This window comes from Mustela lutreola, chromosome X (genome assembly GCF_030435805.1).
Source record: "Mustela lutreola isolate mMusLut2 chromosome X, mMusLut2.pri, whole genome shotgun sequence".
NCBI lineage: Eukaryota > Metazoa > Chordata > Mammalia > Carnivora > Mustelidae > Mustela > Mustela lutreola.
This window is the reverse complement of record NC_081308.1, coordinates 63,708,284-63,727,624: the sequence shown is the minus strand read 5'-3', so window position 1 is coordinate 63,727,624 and position 19,341 is coordinate 63,708,284. Positions and strand designations below refer to the sequence as shown.

The 19,341-nt window shown below is 49.7% G+C and overlaps 2 protein-coding genes across 3 annotated transcripts; one reads left to right on the top strand and one right to left on the bottom strand.

Moving 5' to 3' along the window:
• Positions 1-69: 69 nt before the first annotated feature.
• CXHXorf65 (chromosome X CXorf65 homolog) lies at positions 70-3,043 on the top strand. Of its 2 annotated transcripts, XM_059157442.1 has the most exons (6): positions 70-1,179; positions 1,304-1,390; positions 1,593-1,727; positions 2,066-2,134; positions 2,580-2,686; positions 2,912-3,043. In XM_059157442.1, the coding sequence occupies exons 1-6, from the start codon at positions 1,155-1,157 to the stop codon at positions 3,011-3,013; spliced, it is 525 nt and encodes a 174-aa protein (XP_059013425.1). In that variant the 5' UTR covers positions 70-1,154; the 3' UTR covers positions 3,014-3,043. The 2 variants fall into 2 exon arrangements, with proteins under 2 accessions (XP_059013425.1, XP_059013426.1); XM_059157443.1 differs by lacking the exon at positions 1,304-1,390.
• Positions 3,044-3,508: 465 nt separating this feature from the next.
• Positions 3,509-10,914, bottom strand: FOXO4 (forkhead box O4). The gene is made up of 3 exons (XM_059157440.1): positions 9,996-10,914; positions 5,367-6,426; positions 3,509-5,025 (listed from the first exon to the last, which is right to left on the bottom strand). Exons 1-3 carry the CDS (start codon positions 10,455-10,457, stop codon positions 5,018-5,020), a joined length of 1,530 nt encoding a protein of 509 aa, XP_059013423.1. The 5' UTR covers positions 10,458-10,914; the 3' UTR covers positions 3,509-5,017.
• Positions 10,915-19,341: the final 8,427 nt, after the last annotated feature.

Here is a 19,341-nt window from a genome sequence, read left to right as displayed (position 1 = left end):
GCATGGGGCTGACAGTAGGAAAAAGGAGTAGTAGATGAAATAATGTGGAAGCAGTAGTACCACAAATTAACTAGAGAAGAGTGGTGTTCGAGAAACTTGACTTTTCTCTAGGTCTCCTGCAGTTCTATTAGCATACATTTTATTTCATTTCATCTTATTTATTTATTTGTTTGTTTGTTTATTTATTTATTCTTAAAAGATTTTGTGTATTTATTTGACAGAGAGATAGGGCCAGAGGGCACAAGCAGGGGGAATGGCAGAGGGAGAGGGAGAAGAAGCAGGCTCCCCGCCAAGCAGGGAGCCTGATACGGGGCTTGATCCCAGGCTCCCAGGATCATGACTTGAGCCAAAGGCAGACCGCCTTCCCCAACTGACTGAGCCACCCACACACCCCTTATTTTATTTTTTATTTTTATTTTTATGATTTTATTTATTTATTTGACAGACAGAGATCACAAGTAGGCAGAGAGGCAGGCAGAGAGAGAGAGAGAGGGAAGCAGGCTTCCTGCAGAGCAGAGAGCCCGATACGGGGCTCGATCCCAGGACCCTGAGATCATGACCCGAGTCGAAGGCAGCAGCCCAAATACTGAGCCACCCAGGCGCCCCTTATTTTATTTTTTAAACGATTTTATTTATTTATTGGAGATGGGGAGGAGCAGAGGGAGAGGACAAGCTTACTCTGCACTGAGCGTGGAGGAGCGCACCGTGCAGGGCTTGATCCCAGGACCCTGAGCTCTCCATCTGAGCCGAAACCTAGAGTCAGATGCTTACTCCACTGATGGCGCCCCGCAGGATGCATTTTCAAATGAGATTTACCTTGTTGCCCCCAACCCCAGCAAATCTGTCACAGACCCCACCCAGGTTCTTCTCTCCCTATCCTTACTCCACCTTCTGCCACTTATACCACTTCTGACCTCATAATCCCTCAACTGCGGCCTCAGGCCCCACCCCCTAGGGATGCTGGTTATCCACAATTGCCAATAGCTCTCTCCTGCCTGCCCAGTCTGGGGCCTCTTCAGCCTATGTGATCTACCGACCTCTCCAGACCCCCAGCCCTATGGGCCCACTTGCCCCCACTCCCAGGACCTCTAGAACACTCTTGCTCCAAATGACTCATCAGGCCTCTGTCTGAAGAGTAAGAAGATCCTGAGAGCATGTTTATTTTCATCAAACATGGAGGTGAGGGGTATCACAGAGCTGAAGTCTGTATGTGGGGCTTGTGGGGGGTTGAGGGCAGTGGGGGATGGTCACAGGGATGGTATAACTAGAGAAGGGCCGTGTGCCCTATCCCATGTCTTCTCAGATAATCAGCAGTTTCTGGTCAATACCAATTGCTCTGTCCTTCTGTTGCTGCATTACACCCGCAGTAAAGTAGGGTTGCCTAAAACAGGTGAGGAGTTGGGGGGAGGGGACTAAAGGCCAAGGGTTAGAAAGTCCGCAGGGTCTTTTCCAGCTCCCAAGCTCTCCGACTGGCAAGAAAAGAGCTCTTGGAATCCAACAGCTTCTTCCAACCCATTCAGGATAGGATCAGTGCCCTTTCTGCTCCCACTCTCCTTCCTCAGGGCCTCATTTACCCTGTGGTCTCCCTCCAGACACCATCGATTTGTGTGATGAAACAGGGACAATGAAGTTGCTTTTCCTGACGAAGACCCCTGGAGACTATGCCAGCAAATTCCTTACTGCTCGCAACACCTACTACATTTGTAAGGTGGAGCGTGGAGCACCAGGTAGAGGTTTGGGAGCATTCCTGCTTTTTTTGAGGGTGGGGCCCTCAAAATGAATTGTGAACCTTGTCCAAAATGGGTTGTGAACCTTGACCCTCATCCAGATCCTAACTGACCATCTCCAGTCAGCCCAAGAAAGAGCATTGCCTCTATGACACTAGGGTAGGTTAACGCATATTAGCCCCTCCCCAGCACCTGATCCTAGGCTTGGACCTGAGGGGGGGGAAATCGGGTACATCAGGTCACAGTGACCTCGAGTGTTAGGTTCCGGAAGTCTCTGTCTTTGGAAGGGTGGAGATGGGGTGACAGGGGCTGGGAATAGCACACTGCTGTGTCCACAGGAACCCGACTGGAGAACGCCTACAGAGCTTTTGTGCCTCTCCTCAAGAATCCAGAACCTGAGCTAATTGGTAAGGAGCAGGATGGAGGAAGGACGGTACATAGCCAGGTGACAGAGTACATTCTCTTTGTGGAGTGGGAGTGGCGTAATAAAGCAGGATCCTAGGAAAAGGGGAACAAGGCCTAAGTCCACTTAAGGATGGATGTTTCACTCAAACCGGCCAGAGTGGCGTGTGTCACTCACCCTTACTCTTCTCCCCATTTCTTGGGCACTGTCTTGATATATTCTCCCTATCCCCACCCTGTCCTTTCCATCTTCACCTTCATCCTTTTTTCTTGGAGTCTTGGTGTCCCAGTTCCCACTGAAAAGAGCAAAACTTAGGCATCTTCAGACCACTCTTCCACCTAGCCTTGGGCCCAGTCACTCACAGTGATGGCTGGAATGATGGGAGGGATGGAATGGGTAGGTAAGACCACTAGTCCTCAGAGGTGGGGGCGCCTTTTTCTCATTTTCAGATGCCTTGCGCACACAATGCGACATCCTGGAGAGAAGCCGAGTGAAATTGCTTAGAAGCCAAGAAGCCAAGAAAGTTGTTCCTATTGAATCTTCCATGAACCTCCCAGTAAGACTCCCCAAATGTGGTCTGTCCTTGCACTCCCCTTTCCCTACCAGCCAACCCAAGGCTCCCACACCCATTCCCCCCTCCATGAATTTCCTTTCCAAATCCAACATCCACGCCCAAGACCTGCCTCCAACCTCTCTCCGCCTGGCCTGCCACTGGCCCCAGTTTGTAGAAAGCTTCCCTGAGGGTCCTCCTTATCTACTCATGGACCCTTTCCTTTTCTAGTCCAAATCAACCGGAAGATCAGATGAAGAGGGGCCGACTCGCAGGGGTCCAACCTTTAGGACCAGAGCGGACTTTTTCAGTAGGAGGGATAAACATCGCTAACTAAATAAAGTGACCAAGTGAGAGCAGTAATACGAGGTATGAAATTACTGGAATTCAACCTGAGGTCCCTTCTTCAAGAAAAACTCCTTCCCCCGCATCAGCACCAAGGTTTAAGTGTGGCCCTGGCACCATGAAAGCTCTGAGGGTGGGTGGAAGTGGCAGGAGAGGGCTGGGGTGAGTACATGGGTGGGGGTGAGGCAAGACTGTGAAGTCTGGTACAATGAGCCTTTGAGGGACAGAGTAGGGGGAGGGGTCATCTCCAACCAGACTACCTCCCCTTGAGAGGCCTATCACAGCCCGCCCACTACTGCTGGGGTTCAGTGACGGATGGGCATCTTCCCTCCCCCCACCCAAATCCACCAACTCCCCCTGCTGAAATCTCCCCACCCCACACCTCTCCACCTCTGAGTAGTCCCTCCCGCCAGTCCTCTGTCTTCCCCCTTCCCCCACCCTCCCCCTTATCCAAGGGGAGCACCAAGGCAGCAGAAACCAGAGCTGGTTATAGGCATTTATTGAATTTATTCATTTATTGATTTGACACACTTCCCCACTCCAATCTAGCACATGATACAATCTGGGTAGGCCAGGCGCTGACACAGGAAATGATGGGAACCCACAGCAGGGGTGGGGGAGGGGACAATGCAAAGGGGACTGGGGGAGGGGCTGCTTTGGGGGCTGGGGTGGAGAAGGAGTCCCAGATGGCCACCCTGGCAGGTGCTAGTAAACCTGATCCACATTCCCCTCCATCCCTGCTCATTTCCCAGACCCTCAGCCAAGCTCCCCAGCTCCCCATTCCCTGTTACACACACACACACACACACACACACACACACACCCGCCTGCCACCGCATACACTACCATGTAACCCCAGTAGTCAGGCAAGGGGAAGAAGGGCAGGGACAGCTGTCAGGGGCCTGGAACAGGGAGGTCTCTGTGCCTAACTTTACCACCCTAAATCCTTCCCTCCTCTTCTTCCGCACCCCTCCCACCCCTTTCCAGGCCACAGACTAATTCCAGGCCTTCCATGCACTCTCCCACCATAGTGCTAATCAGCAGTGGGTCATGCTGGAGTGTGACTGCGCCCCCAACACCACACACTCCCAGACACAAGTTGAACAAGGGGGCCTGGCTTAGCCTTTTCCACAGGGAATCTCTAAGCCAGGTGCACGCAGACCTTGTTCTGGGCATCTCCCAGAGCTTTCCCCTCGCTGGGTACTGCTGTCCACTGCTGCACCCCTGCCCCTCTGCTCTGTGGCAGCCTGGAGCTCTCCCCACCCACCACTTCCTGTGTTTCCCCAAGTAATGTCTGTAGTGTTTGCATCGTGTCACTATGACAAAGCCTTCAGAAAGAAAAAAAAGCATTCTCCCCATCACTAGCACCTTGCCACTGTTAAAAATCTCTATATTTGTGTTTATATGTCTTTAAAAGTTTACAAAAAGCCTTTCTGTTATCTGCAGCCTTCCAAGGGTGATTTGGCCCAGTGAGCCCCTCCGGTGCTCAGACCTTGGCCCTTCCAGGTCCCTACTAACCCACCCTACCCACCCCACCCCACTGGCCTAGGGGGCCACTGAATAAAAATCCCAGGCTTAAGCCAGCCTGGACCAGCTCAGATAAGACTACAAAAGATCCTGCTCCCAAAGGCAGGGGTAAGGCCACTGGTGACTTCACATTTCCAACAGCATTGCCCACCCCTGATGTAAAACCTAGGGGGGTGGGAATGGAGGGAGCCAAGGATGGCTCCCAAGAGGGGGCCTCACCCCCTAATTGGCACAGTGAGAAGAAACCCTTTCCCTTTCCCCCACCCGCTTCCCTCCCTCCCTCCATAGTTCCTATATGGGGCAGCTTTATCTTTGTAATTTCCTCAACACCCATGGGAGCAGACCCCACCCTAGCTCTAAAGCAGGGTCCCGAATTCCCAGGGAGGGGTCAAGGGTAAAGAGTGGCTAAAAGGCACTCCTGGCCCCACCACCGAAGCAGGGGAGGACAAAGCTTCCAGCCATGGCTCAGGGATCTGTGGGAAGGAGAGATGGGAGACAAGGTAAGAAGCTCATCTGGGGCATGACAACTCTCCACCATTAAGGTCCACCCCCCGCCAAAAAAAAAAAACACAAAAAAAATACCAACAAAGAGAGAGCCCTTCCCCCATCTATCCTACGCTGCTACTAGGGGAGGGCACTGCTGAGGGGTGCCCCCTCTCATAGGACACCCTCCCTCCCATTCCCCAGGGGCTCCCGCCACCCCCCCCCACCAACCTATCTTAAAGCCCCCTCTGGCTCAGATCATGGCACCAGCTGGCCACCTAGGAGTGGCTGTAGCCCATGAGATGCTACTGTGGACGAAGAGGTCTCCTACCTGGCTCGAAGTTGAAGTCCAGTCCCTCGCCCCCATCCATGAGGTCGCTGATGATGTTATCCATGTCGCACTCCAGGTTCTCCATATACATGTCAAGATCTAGATCCTGAGGCATTCGGTCTTGGCCTGCAGCTTCAGTACTGGGTGTGAGCACAGGAGCCCCCAGCGGTTTGGGGATGGGAGCCCCTGCCATGACTGAAGGTGGTGCTATCATAGACAGGGTGGGAACCAGACCACTGGGGCCTGGGGCCTCTAGTGGCTTGGGACAGAGGCCGACTCCCGTGGCTAGCTTGCTGGAGGAAGGCAGCCCCCCCAGCAGCAGAAGTGTTGGAGCCTGGGACAGAATGGGGTCTACCTGGGTCATGAGCACATCAGAGGGGGGTGGTGGTGTATCGGAGGTGAGCAGGGCCTCCAGAGACTGGGAGCTTGCGAAGCACCCTTCTCCAGCTGCCAGGGGCCCCTCTGCTGGGCTGAAGAGGGAGGTGCTGTAGGTGTGCAAGGGCCCCGTCCCCCCAGGATGCTGCAAAGAGAAGCCGGAGAGACTACTCCGAGAGAGCAGGGAATGGGACGATGTGAGATTGAGCCCATCTAACAGCTCGAGATCTTCATTTAGGGTAGGAGGGACACCTCCAGCATAGCTGCTAACTGAGGCTGGCATCTCCCCCTCCGCAAGCACCTCCGACTCTGGCCTCATGGGGGAGTGCCGAGTGCTGACGGTGCTGGCGTTGGAACTGCTTCGTGGACGGAAGGTGGTCCACACATCGGCTTCTTCACGGTTTCGCGAGCAAGGGCTCCCTGACCACTTGGCGAAGTGGCCGACTGGGCTCGTTGGAGTGGCACCTTCGGGTGGAGCTGGCAGCACGGCAGGTTTCTTCTTGGGGGCCTTGCTGCGGCCCCGAAGCAGCTTGCTGCTGCTATCCATGGAGGCTGCCCGGCGGCGGGGAGCCTTGCCGCTCTTGCCTCCTTCAGGATTCAGCATCCACCAGGAGCTCTTGCCAGTAGCCTCGTTGTGAACCTTGATGAACTTGCTGTGCAGGGACAGGTTGTGGCGGATGGAGTTCTGGAGGGGGCAGAGGCAGTGGGAAAGGGGGCATGAGGTACGTGCAGGGAGGCCAGTGGCCAGCGGCTCCACCTCAAAGCACGCTGGGACAGAGCAGGGGCATTCCTGGAAACCCAGAGCTATCAACCCCGAGGCAAGGGTGGGGGGTGGAAGCAAGCAAAGGTAGGGATGGGGGTGGGGGAGTGAGGGGGGGTGGGGAGACCATACACAGTTCCCACCCAAAGACAAGATGTTTGGCCTCTGCTGCTCCAGACTTTGCTGCACAAGGGCCCAGGAGACAAGCTGAGTTAACAACCTACTGCTGAGGGCACTGGGCCCGCTCTGGAAAAGCTCACAACAATGCATTCCTCCCAGGTCTCTGGGGGAGCTGTCTGGCGCTGGTGGGCATTTACTGGGGAGACATGCTCCTGATTCCGCAAGAACTGGGATTAGATGGAAAAGAATTCCACGGCTACAACCTCCTTCCTTGAGTGTAGGCTCATTTGGAGTTCCGGGACAGTGGCCTAACACTAGCCCAAGACTGACCCACCCTGTCTCCAGCCGTCTTGAGCCAGTTCTCTGAATAGGCTGATGGGCTGGAACCCCAGGTGAGCGGGCACTCTACTTCCCATGGGGCATTTGAGCCCCAGCTCTCCATAGGATTTGAAGATCCACCCCCCCCGCCCTTTTTTTTTTTCTCATTCCTCCCAGTCCTTGGGCAGATGGGCTCAACTACATTCAGGCCAGGCTCCTCTCTGTGCCTCAGATACACAAGGCACAGTCCCTTTTCCCTCCCTCCTCCTCCCAGGAAGGGTCTCCCTTCTGTAAATTCTGCTCCTTCCTCCAGACCAAGCATAAGTCCCCTCTCTTCTGTTAAGTGGTTGCTTGGCTTCTGCAGCCAAATCTCTCGCATGGTATTTCTAATCTGTTCCCCACAATCTTACCCAACCTATATTGTATTATTTTCAATTTCACATAATTGGTCTCATGGAGTATATGCGCCCGCCGCACAGATGATGTTGTCTAGTCCGGCAGCCCTCAACAGCGTGTGCTTGGAGTGCCAGGTTCCCAGCACATAATCAGCACCTTGTTGCCTTATTGGAGGGTGGCCCTTGGGTGACAATAGTGAGCCTCCCCTTGAGGCTCTATCAGCTTTGGAGAGCCTTGGGTATTGGAAGCACCTTCTCCCTCCCTCCTTCCCTCCCCTCTGTTCTCCCTTCCTCCCTCACTGCTGATATTCTGCTAGAGATAAAGTTTTTTTTCCCAGGGGCCCAGGGAGCTGCGATTGGCAGCTTCTTGAGCCCCCAGAGCAGCTTCTTTCTACTGGTTGCCCCAGGCTAGTTACACCATCCTTTTGTGCCCCCCCCAACCTTCCTTCTCTGTCCCACCTCCTTTCCCCTACTTCTCCTCAGGAATTTGTGCCTAAGATCTCCAACCTTAGGGGCATTTGACCTCCCATATGGAGCTCTTTGGTGTTTAGAAACTTGGGAGGAGCCCAGAAGGGCTTGGAGCTACTAGAAGCTGAGGCTCTGACTGGTGCTCCAGATAAGGAGACCCTCTGCCTGGGGAGAGATGCTGAAGTAGCTTCATGTTCCAGAGTTCTGTAGCCAAAGAACTCCTTGTCTCTCTGAGACACTTCAGGAACAGCTACTACCCCGGCTGCAATGGTACTCCTCGTTCCTTGAAGTAACAGACACTTGTCCATCTAGACATTAACCGTCCAGCCTCAGTAACCGAGCACCCCCATGACTTCTGGCACTGGGACCTCCCCCCTTTTTGTCCTTCAGCTGTGGCTCTACTGAGAAGATCCATTCCTCTGTCTACACTCGGTACCCATGAGGCCCATTTGTTTAACCCCTCTTCTTTAGACCTCAGAACTAGTCCATAGTACATCCTCCTACCTGGAGAGGTCAGCTCCCTAGAAGCCTAGAATTCTTACCTGTTGGAAGCGGGGTTGGGGAGGCGACTCCTAATTGTTCCCCCAAGCCACCTAAACAAAGCTTTCTTGTTCGAAGTGAGGGCCACCCCCTGGTGGGCTTGTAGTAATCTTGGCACATCACCAGAGGAGCCAGTTCAGGCCCCATTACCCCTTGGGGTGGGGAGTCGATGAGGGGGGGTCAGAGGCTGGGAGGCCCCAACCTCAGCCTGATTTGGCTTTGCCATTATTCCAATGAAGAGAATTTGGGCCTCACGGACTAGCAGAAAGACGATATGATTTCTAGTTAGACCTGAGTTCAGGTCCTTGCTCTACTGATATCAGGCAAGTTTCCTGACCTTTCTATACCTTAGTTTCCCCATATGTAAAATGTGGAATCTCAGAACCGCTGTGAAGATTAATAAAAAACAAAAACAAATAAACGTAAAAACTACTTTGTAAACTAAAAATCCGCCAATCAGTGAACATTATAAGGAAGGACTACACTCCCACAGCATAACTAACATCTCATGATTATTTCTTCTACCCGGGAAAATGAACCTAAGGGAAGAGAAAAAACAGCTGTGTAGGCTGGGTCCAAGGAGGGGAGCTCTTTAGGAGCTGAGACTGTGGCATGGCAGTCTACCCAGAAATAGTGCCAAGGGTCTCAGTCAGCTGTCCTGTTTTGTGTCCAGCCCATCTCCTAGGGATAGTGCAGATCCCATCCCTCGATCTCCTATACCTAGGGGAGGACCCTCGGCTCATTCAACCTTCTCTACTTCCTTGTACGCTGATCTCACCAGCTATGGGGGTGCAAGATGCCAAGGGGCCGAAGCTCCCCATTTCGTGATTAAGAGTCCCATATTCCTCCAGACAAATTTTCCGAGCATCTAGCAAGATCTATCCTCACAGTTTCTTCGTGGAAAGTCAAGCGAACGCCCAACCTTGTGCTTTCAGGTCAGGACCCTATCTCTTTTTTTCATAACTATTATTCCTCAACGGTAAATGAAAAATCTCCCTCCCGCCCCCGCCGCCCCAGACTTAGATAACCCCTTACTAGGGAGAGTTTCCTAGCACTATGGGGTAAACCAAGGCAGGTAGCAGCTCATGGCCCTTTTTTCCCCCTCCTGGTCCATAAGAGCAGCCACTTTACCTCATGAGTATCACCTTTTTCACCCAGGCCACTCAACCCCCTCTTCTTGGGTAGAGGCATTCTACAACAGTACCTCTACCCTGAGGTATTGAGAGGCAATCGGCGGAATCCAGGTAATCCCACAGGAATGGGAGAAAAGGTGTTGGGGTAGGAGGTGGGGGAGGAGGGAAGGCTAGGTTCATGTGGGGAATCCACACAGTTCCTGCTGTACATAGGATAAAGACTTCTCTGTGGGAATAAGTGTCTGGGGCAGCTCAAGCCAAAGTACTGGGAGTGTTGAGCAGCAAGCTGAGAATTCAATTTTCTCCAAGGCAAGGACAGTGTCTTATTCATCTGCGATCCTCCAGCATCAAGCCCTGAGCAGCGGCATATACTATGTCCTAAGTAAATGTTTGTGTAATTGAGGATTTGAAGGTGGCTCCCTGGGGTGGGGGCATAAAAGGGGCCCCAGAATGGCAGTAAGGAGGCTAGGGGGCCCAGGGGCAGATGGTATTGGGACCAAGGTAAGGGGGTCATAGTTACCTTCCATCCTGCGGAGCTGTTGCTGTCACCCTTGTCCTTGAAGTAGGGCACAGTGCGGACCATCCACTCATAGATCTGGGCGAGTGTCAGTCGCTTCTCGGGGGCGCTTTCAATGGCCTGGCTGATGAGTTCTGCATATGACTGATTTCCCCAGGCATTCCGGCGGGAGCCTCCCTTCCGAGGACCTGTTACAGCCCCCAGGATCCCGGGCTGGGGGCCCCCTGCCGGCTCTGGGAGCTGGGAGGGCAACAGGGTCGGCTCTGAGTGCCCCTCCGTGAGTACCTTGTCTCCCAGACCTGCCTCCACCTCGGGCGGCTCAGGCGGCTCAGCTGTCTCAGTAGAGATCTCTGGCCGGGGAAGGGGCCAGGTGCAGGAGCGAGGACGGCTCTGGGGTTCGAAGTCGGGATCGAGGTCTATGATCGAGGCAGCCTCTGTGGCTGAATTCTCATTCCTTGGATCCATACGTGGATTTGGACCTCCGCCGCTCAGCGTTCAGAGGAGTCTGCCACCGTCCCTCGCGATGCCTCCCCCCAGGGGGGAAGCACCGAGGGCCAGGAGGCACATTCCTGCCAGTCCTCAGAAAGTCGCGAACTTCCCCCCTCGCCCCAGGACGCTAGCCCCCAAGCTGTCCCTTCCACACAGTTTTCCGATCGTCTTCTCGACTACAAGCGGACAGCCTCGGAGCTCTTTCCGAGACACCACCTGTAACCTCCGCCTAGCGAAGACACTTTTTCTCCAACCTCTCAGCTTCCTGCTCTTTTAAACCTGAGGCACAGTATCCCCTCATACATTGCGCTCCCATCACCGAACGTCTTCTTAGCCGCAGTTCCCTCCCCCTTTTAAGTTGCTGCCCCCCGGACACTCCTCCCAAATTTCCTCCACCCGGATCACTGCCCTCCCCAACGCCCCGCTCCCCCGCGTCACTCGCCCCTCCCCTAGCTGCCCCTCCCCCCGCCTCTTCCCTGCCCTCCACTCTTAATAGGGCCCGCGGCCCCGCGGCCCCAGCCTCTCTGCCGCACCAATTCCCCAATCAGCCCCCCCCCCCGGGTTCCCTTTTTGTTTTGCTCGGAGCAGCAGCCCCCGCCTGACGTCTCTGTTTACCACTCGCCCGGGCAGCCATCTGCGCACGCGCCTCCAGAGCCGGTTGGGAAACCGAGTTCTTCAGTCGTGCCACCCTGGTCAGCCTTAGGGGACTACATTTCCCGTCTTACTTCGCGGCCAGGAGCCCGATAAGGGCGGCTGGAGAGCGGCGTGGCAGGATATAGGGAGGTGGAACCTTAATTATTAGAGGTCGTCGCGGACTTTTTCTTTTCTTTAAAAGTCATTTTCCTCCTTCCCCCCCTTCCCACCTCCTCCCGTGTGACTCCGGGTCGCCTAGGTGACCGTGTTGCGAGGCGCTAGACCTTTCCCTCTTTCCGTGAACAGAGGGCAGGAGGAGAAAAAAAAATGCGTTCTCTACGAGAATCAGAAAACCCAGAGGCAAGAAGCCGAGAACAGACCAGAAAATGGGCTGTATGCTTGTTCGGTAGTTGGGTGAAGGACTAGTGCAACTTAAATGCTGGCGATAGTGTCTCCTCTACCCTCCCCCCCCCCCCCCCCCCCATGCAATTCACGGTGACTGTGATCGCTGACCAATCCTTTTTCTCCACTGGTTCTTCTGGCCTCCCCTGAAATAAGTGATATTCTGCAGGTTCCCGTCTTGGGCGGCTTCACTTCTCATTCAACAGGTCCCAAACGGAACGCTTTATCTGCTCTTGCACCCACACCCCTATACTCTGGCTACTCTTATCTCTGAAGTTGGTTAACAGTTGTCCTGATCTGCCCAGTGTTCCAAGCTAGACTTCCGTCTCACCTTTTCATCTCTTTAACTTATCCCGTCCAGATCCCAGTTCCAGACCTTAATTGTCGTTGGATTAAATTGCAATATCATCTTTTTTTTTTTTCAGCATAACAGTATTCCTTGTTTTTTGCACCACACCCAGTGCTCCATGCAATCCGTGCCCTCTCTAATACCCACCACCTGGTTCCCCCAACCTCCCACCCCCAGCAATATCATCTTAATCGGACCTCCTGCCATCAGTCTTTTCCCCCACTGTGGTTTATGTTCCATGCTGCCAACAAAAGTTATCCTTCTAAGAAACACTCCCGGTAATAATAGCTAAAATGTATGGAGCACTTACTATGTGCGCGGCGCAGCGCTGATTGCTTTACATATATTAGCTCATGTGCTCCTCAAATCAACCGCGTAAGCTAGGTACTGCTATCAACCCCATTCTGCACATGAAAACACGAATGCTCGGAAATTCAGTGCCATTCCCAGAGTCACAGCCAGGAGGCAGGAGAACTGAGATCATGGCACTTAAAAGTGACCAGAGAATTTCCCTGCTTGACACGTCCTTTGATTTTCCCTATTGCCTCTGTGATAAAGTTCAAACTCTCTAGCAAGGTACACGCCTTTCTTCAGGTTCAGGCCACTTCCCACCTTCCCTGCTTCATCCTTCACTAGGCACACTAAGTTCTTTTGTATACTATTACCTGGAAATGCGTGTCCTTTTCTACCTTTCCCTCCACCTCCTAGAATGTCCTCCCTCTCATCATACCCTCCCCGAGTCTCTTATTTTGGAAAATCCCTATTCAACCTTTCTTGTTCCCTTTAGGTGGACTTCTACCTTTTCTGCATTTCCAAGTACTTTGTGCAGGCTTGTGTTTTACAGCATAATCCATATGGTACAGTAATGATTTCTTTACATGTATATCTCCTTCACTCAACGGAACTCCTTTAGGATGGAGGCAAGGTTTATGTATCTCAGTGACCCCAGTCCAAGGTCCCATTTGAGAAATGCTGGTAGAATGAATGAGACCAGGAACTGAAGGGCATTACATTTGTACATCTGAACAACTTTTTAATGTATCGTGGGGACTTTCTGTCCAGCTGTGTCTCAGTTTTCTTGTTAAGACAGCAAACTCCTAGGGGCAGGGACTATAATTTAACTCATCTGTGTAGTGCCTAGCAGTGTGGCTTGATATGTGCTGATCCTGCAGAGCTGCTAAGACAGGGAAATGACAGGGTGGGGCGGGCACCTGTCCTCGCTTGAGTGATATCTTACATTGTCTCCCTTGTGCGTTTCTTTCAAAAGGTCCACCTCTCCACCATCTCATGTCCATTACCTCCTTGAATTTCCGATTCAAAGCTCAAAACTGAGGTGCTCTTGGAAGCTCTCCCTGCCTAGCCCAACCTGACAGATCACTCATCTGCTTTCCGTCTCTTGAACCTCTATGAACTCAGTTTATATTCTTTAATTTTAGGTTTGCGGTTACATAGTTTTTCATTTCGTGAGGGTGTATTACTTCCCCAGCTAGATTATAAACTCTGAAATCAATCAACAAATACTTACTGAGTCTTTAGTGTTGGAAAGATGAAAATGACCATAATCTATAGGAGGTGACTTACGAGGGTGAGTTAAAGGATCTGTGGAATAGTAAAAACACTGCTACTTGAAGACACGTATCTGGAGAGGTCAAGGTTATTCACCTTATTACTGTGGATGTCTTAGAATATACATTAGTCAAGGGACAGAGTTAGCCAGGTAGCCTCAGAAAATAGAAAAGGCATTGGTCAGAGAAGAGGACTAACTGGAGGACCCCTCAAAACCACCACAGTAATAACTTATGAACAGATATGGCAGGATATGGGTGGGGTGGGGGCGTCAGGCCTTTTCCCCAGTTGCAACCTCAGAGTTCATGGTCTCAACTGGCTTCCCATTCACGATTTTTTTTCCTTCCTCAAGATCGTAGAGGGGGTCTGATTCTCTTGCCTCCTTCACTGCTACCACCCACTTTTCTACCTGGGTGCCACCCCCCCAACCCTGTTTCCAAATTGGATTTATTAATTTGAATCGGGATAGATATTTCACCACTTTTTTCTTATCCTGCCCAGCTCTGAAAAATCACCCACCCCCACCTCAGGTTTGTATAGGAGTTTTTGCTAGTAACTATGGGGAAAGACGAAAGGGTTAATAAAAGTGACAACGAGAATGTTCCAGGAATCTCAGAGAGTACCACCTCTACTTGTCTCTGGTCTTCGCAGACATGCATGGAATGTACATAGTTTTGGTAGCCCTTTTCCCTAAGTCCTTCTTTATGTGACTCTGTGAAAGATTTCTAGTCCTCTTAGAAGCCTTAGAAGCCTCTCTTAGAAGCCAGCACCACCCTCCCAACCCTGTCGTTTTTTTAAGAGACTTCTCAGTTAACAAACCTTTCTTAAGAGTCTACTGTCATAGGGGTGCCTGGGTGGCTCAGTCGGTAAAGCGTCTGCCTTCGGCTCAGGTCATGATCCCATGGTCCTGGGATTGAGCTGGGGTCCTGGGATCCAGCCAGGGTCCTGGGGCAGAGCCCTGAGTCCCATGGAGTGGCAGGCTCCCTGCTCAGCAGGGAGTCTGCTTCTCTCTCTTCCTCTGCAGCTCCCCCTGCTTGTGCTCTCTCTCTCTTTTTCTCTCTGTCAAATAAATAAAATCTTTTTAAAAAAGTGTACTGTTTTCCAGACACTGGGCTAGGTGCTTTGACATAAAGTGGACCCCAGACTTAAGTCATCAGGTTTAGCCCCCAGTTGCTACCCCAACTAAGTGGTCCTAGGTCCAACTAAGTTCAAGGCAACTTTCAACCTTTTCTGGACCCTGAAAGTTAGTTCAATACCGTGAGAAGAGCACTAGCTTGCATCAGGAGATCTGGGACCTTGTCATAGCTCTGTCACTAGCTAGTTCAATCATGCTAATACTTACAGTACTATCAAAAAGTAACATTTATTGAGTTTTCATCATATGTTAGGCACTGTGCTAAGTGCTTTTTGTAGATTATCTGATTTGATCCACACAAGAAGCATGTAAGTTAAATGCTGGATTTTCCTTTCATAGAGGAAAATGAGACGCAGAGAGGGTAAAGGCATCTACTTACGGTCTGGTGTTACTAAGTAGCAGAGAAGAGGGACAAATCCAGGCCTTCTGACTCCACAGCCTACACAAGTCAATTTGTCTCCTCTGGCTTTAGTTTCTGCAGTTGTAAATGAGCCTATTATATTAGATGATAGCTAATGTCTGTCCTAGTTTTAAAATCCTATTTCCTGTGATCTCCAATCCGGGTACAAGACCCCAGATTGCCCTTCTCGCCTTAGGCTTCCCTGAGGTTGCACTTCAAACCCACGCAATTCGGTTCTGCAGCACCCCCCCCACACCATGCCCCATCTTAGGAATAAGGTCCACAGAGCTTTATCTCTTAGGTTTTGGGCTCACCGGAACTGATTTTCCAGCTTTGTCCTTTTTTTTTTTTTTTTTAAGATTTTATTTATTTACTTGACAGAAAGAGAGACAGCTAGAAAGGGAACATAAGCAGGGGGAGTGGGAGAGGGAGAAGCAGGCTCCCCCACTGAGCAAGGAACCCTACATGGGGCTGGATTCCAGGACCTTGGGATCATGACCTAGCTGAACCAAAGACAGATGCCTAATGACTGAGCCACCCAGGCGCCCCATACAACTTCATCTTTAACCCTTCCTGCAGGCCTCAATGGTTCCAAACTTTGTAAGAGGGAGAAAGAAAGAGAGGGAGGGATGGATGGAGGGAAGGAGGAAGGAAGGAAGGGAGGGAGGAAAAAAGGAAGGGAAAAACAGAGAGAGAAGAAACGTGGGAGGGAGGGAAGAAGGGAGGGAGGGAGGAAAAAAGAAAGTCCCACGGGCATGATATTTACTGGGGTTTTCAACAAGAAGTGTTTCCAGTATAAGAAAACATGCTTTTATTTTATTTTATTTTATCTTATCTTTTACATGCTTATAATTTAGAATTACATGAAAAGAGCAGGATGTGATACTTCATATGCTATATGCTCATAATTTTGTTTTAAATACATTGAGAGGGGTGCCTGGGTAGTTCAGTTCATTAGGCATCTCCCTTCAACTCAAATCATGATCCCAGGGTCCTGGGATTGAGCCCTGTGTCAGGCTACTTGATCAGCAGGGATCCTGCTTCTCCCTCTCCTACTGTTCCCCCTGCTTGTGCTCTCTGCCAAAAAAATAAATACAGTCTTAAGAAAATAAAATAAAATACTTTGAGGAAAAAAGGGAAGAAATGCCAAAAACTGTTAAGAGTAGTTATCTTTTTTGTTTTTACTTTCTTACATATTTCCAGTTTACTATGACTGTGTATAACTTTTATATTTTTTTGTGGAGCCCAATGTGGGGCTCGATCCCAGGACCCTGGGATCATGACCTGAGCCGAAGGCAGATGCCCAACGACTGAGCCACCCAGGCATGCCCTATGACTGTGTATAACTTTTAAAGTAAGAAAAATGTTTTATACTTTACAGTTTTCTCCAAGGGATTTGGGGGCACTTTGCCCCCTCCAAAAAAGTACAAATGTCATAAAATTATAAAAACAGAACATCAGAGGCATGGCAAGGAAGGAGGAGCTAATGTGCAAGTCCACCTTTTGGGGCAGCCAGGAGAAAGGGGGAACATGACAATTTTCGTTATCAGAAAGAAAGACACATAGCAAGTCCTCAAGAGGGACAGAGATTTCCCTGTCACTAAATTCTTTTTTTCTCCCAGTTGAAAACACAGGGCTACAGCAAACAAACATTTTTGAAAAAGCAAAACATCTATAATCCCATTGCCCTCATATAATTTCCATCTCTATCTATCAGCTTTCAGTCCTCACCCACAGACACAAATATTTTACATGGCTGCAATGAGAATCTATATAGCCTTTAGTGTTCTTGTTTTTTTCAATGAACATATCATAAACACACTTTCGTATTTAGTCTTCCAGAATCATAATTCTTAACAGCTACATAATGGTTCATTGCTGACACTAAATTCCATAAGAAATCTCTCAGTCGGGATTAACATAAAAGACAATGTCCTCAGTAACAGTTTCACAACACACACAGAAGAGATTTTCATATTCCTTGCTTGTAACTACCCTGGCTAAAAGCCAAGGGTGTAACATTAAAGCATTTCTGCAGGGGCTCAGCTAATATGGTTCAGGCATGTAACCTTCTGGCGCTTTAACTTGATCTGGGGACACAACTTAAAATGCCACCTAAAGGAGTGGATGGATAGAATGTCCCCTACAATATATTCCATAAATAACTCTGCTTGTAGCCAGCCTTTTGACAGGACCTTAGAGGCTGGCTGTAATTCTCTGGTGAAGGCCAGAAGTGTTGGTATGTTCCGTTGTAGATGGAGGCAGATCCATATGTTTTGGAAGCCAGATGAACAGGTGGTTGGGTTTACATTCTGGCTTGAGAGTCGGGAAGGCTGACCAGCACTGTTGCTTGCGTGAAAGTTCACCTCGTGTGTCTTCCTGGAGGTAGGGCGCAGGTGAAGCCGGCTGTTTGTAGGAAGTGGCTTTTCAAGCTGCACTGCACACCACAGAGGAGGGATTTTTGTGATTGGAACAGTTTTCAAAGCCCATAACCAACCAGTCAGGCGGCCTGGGCATATGAAGGGAAGTCTCATAAATAATCCGATGGAACCCCTGGTTTTAGGAACTGAAGGGTCCCCGTGTGCCTGCCACTCTGGATTTGCTGCATAATGGGGTTTTATGTTGACCAATTGAGTTTTGGAGACTGCCACCTAGGACCATTAAATTTTGTTACATAAATGATGTTGAGCCATTATTTCTGACTCTAATTATGTACCAGAGCCAGTTGCCTCTTAAGAGCTACACCTGAGGGGTGCCTGGGTGGCTCAGTTGGTTGAGCGCCTGCCTTTGGCTGGGGTCATGATCCCTGCTCTGCGGGGAGTCTGCTTCTCCCTCTCTCTCTGCCCCTCCCCTGCTTGGATTTTGTCTCTCTCAAATAAATATATAAAATTTTTAAAAAAAGAGCTATACCTGATGCATTATAATACTCTGCACCATAAGAATGGACTCATTTTTTATTTAAAAAAATTTTTTGTATTAACATTACAGCCACAAGATAAAAAACTTGTTAAAAATAGAGAAATAGAGGCACCTGGGTGGCTCAGTGGGTTAAGCCTCTGCCTTCAAATCAGGTCATGATCTCAGGGTCCTGGGATAGAGCCCCATATCAGGCTCTCTCCTCAGCGGGGAGCCTGCTTCCTCCTCTCTCTCTGCCTGCCTCTCTGCCTACTTAGGATCTCTCTGTCAAATGAACAAATAAAATCTCTTTAAAAAATAGAGAAATAGAAGAAAATATTACCCACAATCCCAACACAATTAGCATTAGAGTTTTGTGTACTTCCCTTATTATTTTTATGACCATATGTTTACATATTTCTATTCATTTTTTGTACATAAATCCATGTCCTGTTTTAATAAGTGTAATTACAAAAGTAGTACATGAATGTTTTCCTTTAAAAATTTAGAATATCATAGGGGCCCCTGGTTGGCTGTCAATAGAGCATAGAACTCTTGATCTTGGGGTTGTAAGTTTGAGTCCCATGTTGCCTGTAGAGATTACTTAAAATCTTCAAAAAAACATTCAGAATGTTACAGAAACAGTTAAAAGTTCCTTTGATTCCTTAATTCCATTTACCCCTACCCCTCCCTGAAGTTACCACTGTCATGAGTTTGACATATATTTTTCCTGGTCTTAAAAAAAATGCTCTTCTATAGGAAAAATGTAGTATTGTTTTGTGTGCAGGAAATGGTTATGTTCAGCAACTGGCTTTTTTCACACGAAAAAAGTTTTTGAGATTCATCCTTATTGACACATGGAGTTTATTCCCTCTATCTGTTGTATGATATTCCATTTAATGACTGTGCCACATTTATTTAGCCATTCCCTAAAGGAGAATTCTCATCTGTGTGTGTGTAAAGAGGGCTAACAACTCTGCTAAACTGCCCCAACTTCCCTAGTTACTCTGAGCATATCAATGCAAAGAGTCAACCTGAAGTAAGAAAACATAAGTCACTTGACCTGCAGACACAGAGATGCTTGGTCCCCAAGTATTCTGTGAGCCTCAACTCACAGTGCTGTCCAGTAGATCTCCCCGGGATGACAGAAATATTCTATCTCTGCACTGTCCAATATGTTAGCCTATTCAACGTTTGAAATGTGGCCAAGAAACTAAGGAGCTGAGTTTTAATTTTATTTAACTTTAATTTAAACATCACATGTGGCTAGTGGGGACTGTATTGGATGGTACAACACTCTTGCCTAGGATAATGGAAGCCACAATCCTTTATACTACAAACTACATGATCAGGAGCTCTAAGACAATTGCATCCACCCTCCAAAGGTCAATGGATGATGCTAAGATCTTGTATTGGTCCTTCTTTTAAGGTTAAGTCTCCATGTTCCTAGTTCCCAGATGGGTTACAAGATGGATTATCA

Coding starts and splice junctions, on each gene's coding strand:
- CXHXorf65 (XM_059157442.1), top strand. CDS start 1,155: ATGTTTATTTTCATCAAACATGGAG. Junction 1,728..2,065: donor GGTGGAGCGTGGAGCACCAG/GTAGAGGTTTGG, acceptor CTGTGTCCACAG/GAACCCGACTGGAGAACGCC. Junction 2,687..2,911: donor AATCTTCCATGAACCTCCCA/GTAAGACTCCCC, acceptor TTCCTTTTCTAG/TCCAAATCAACCGGAAGATC.
- FOXO4 (XM_059157440.1), bottom strand. CDS start 10,457: ATGGATCCAAGGAATGAGAATTCAGCCACAGAGGCTGCCTCGATCATA. Junction 6,427..9,995: donor ACAGCTCCGCAGGATGGAAG/GTAACTATGACC, acceptor TGCCCCCTCCAG/AACTCCATCCGCCACAACCT.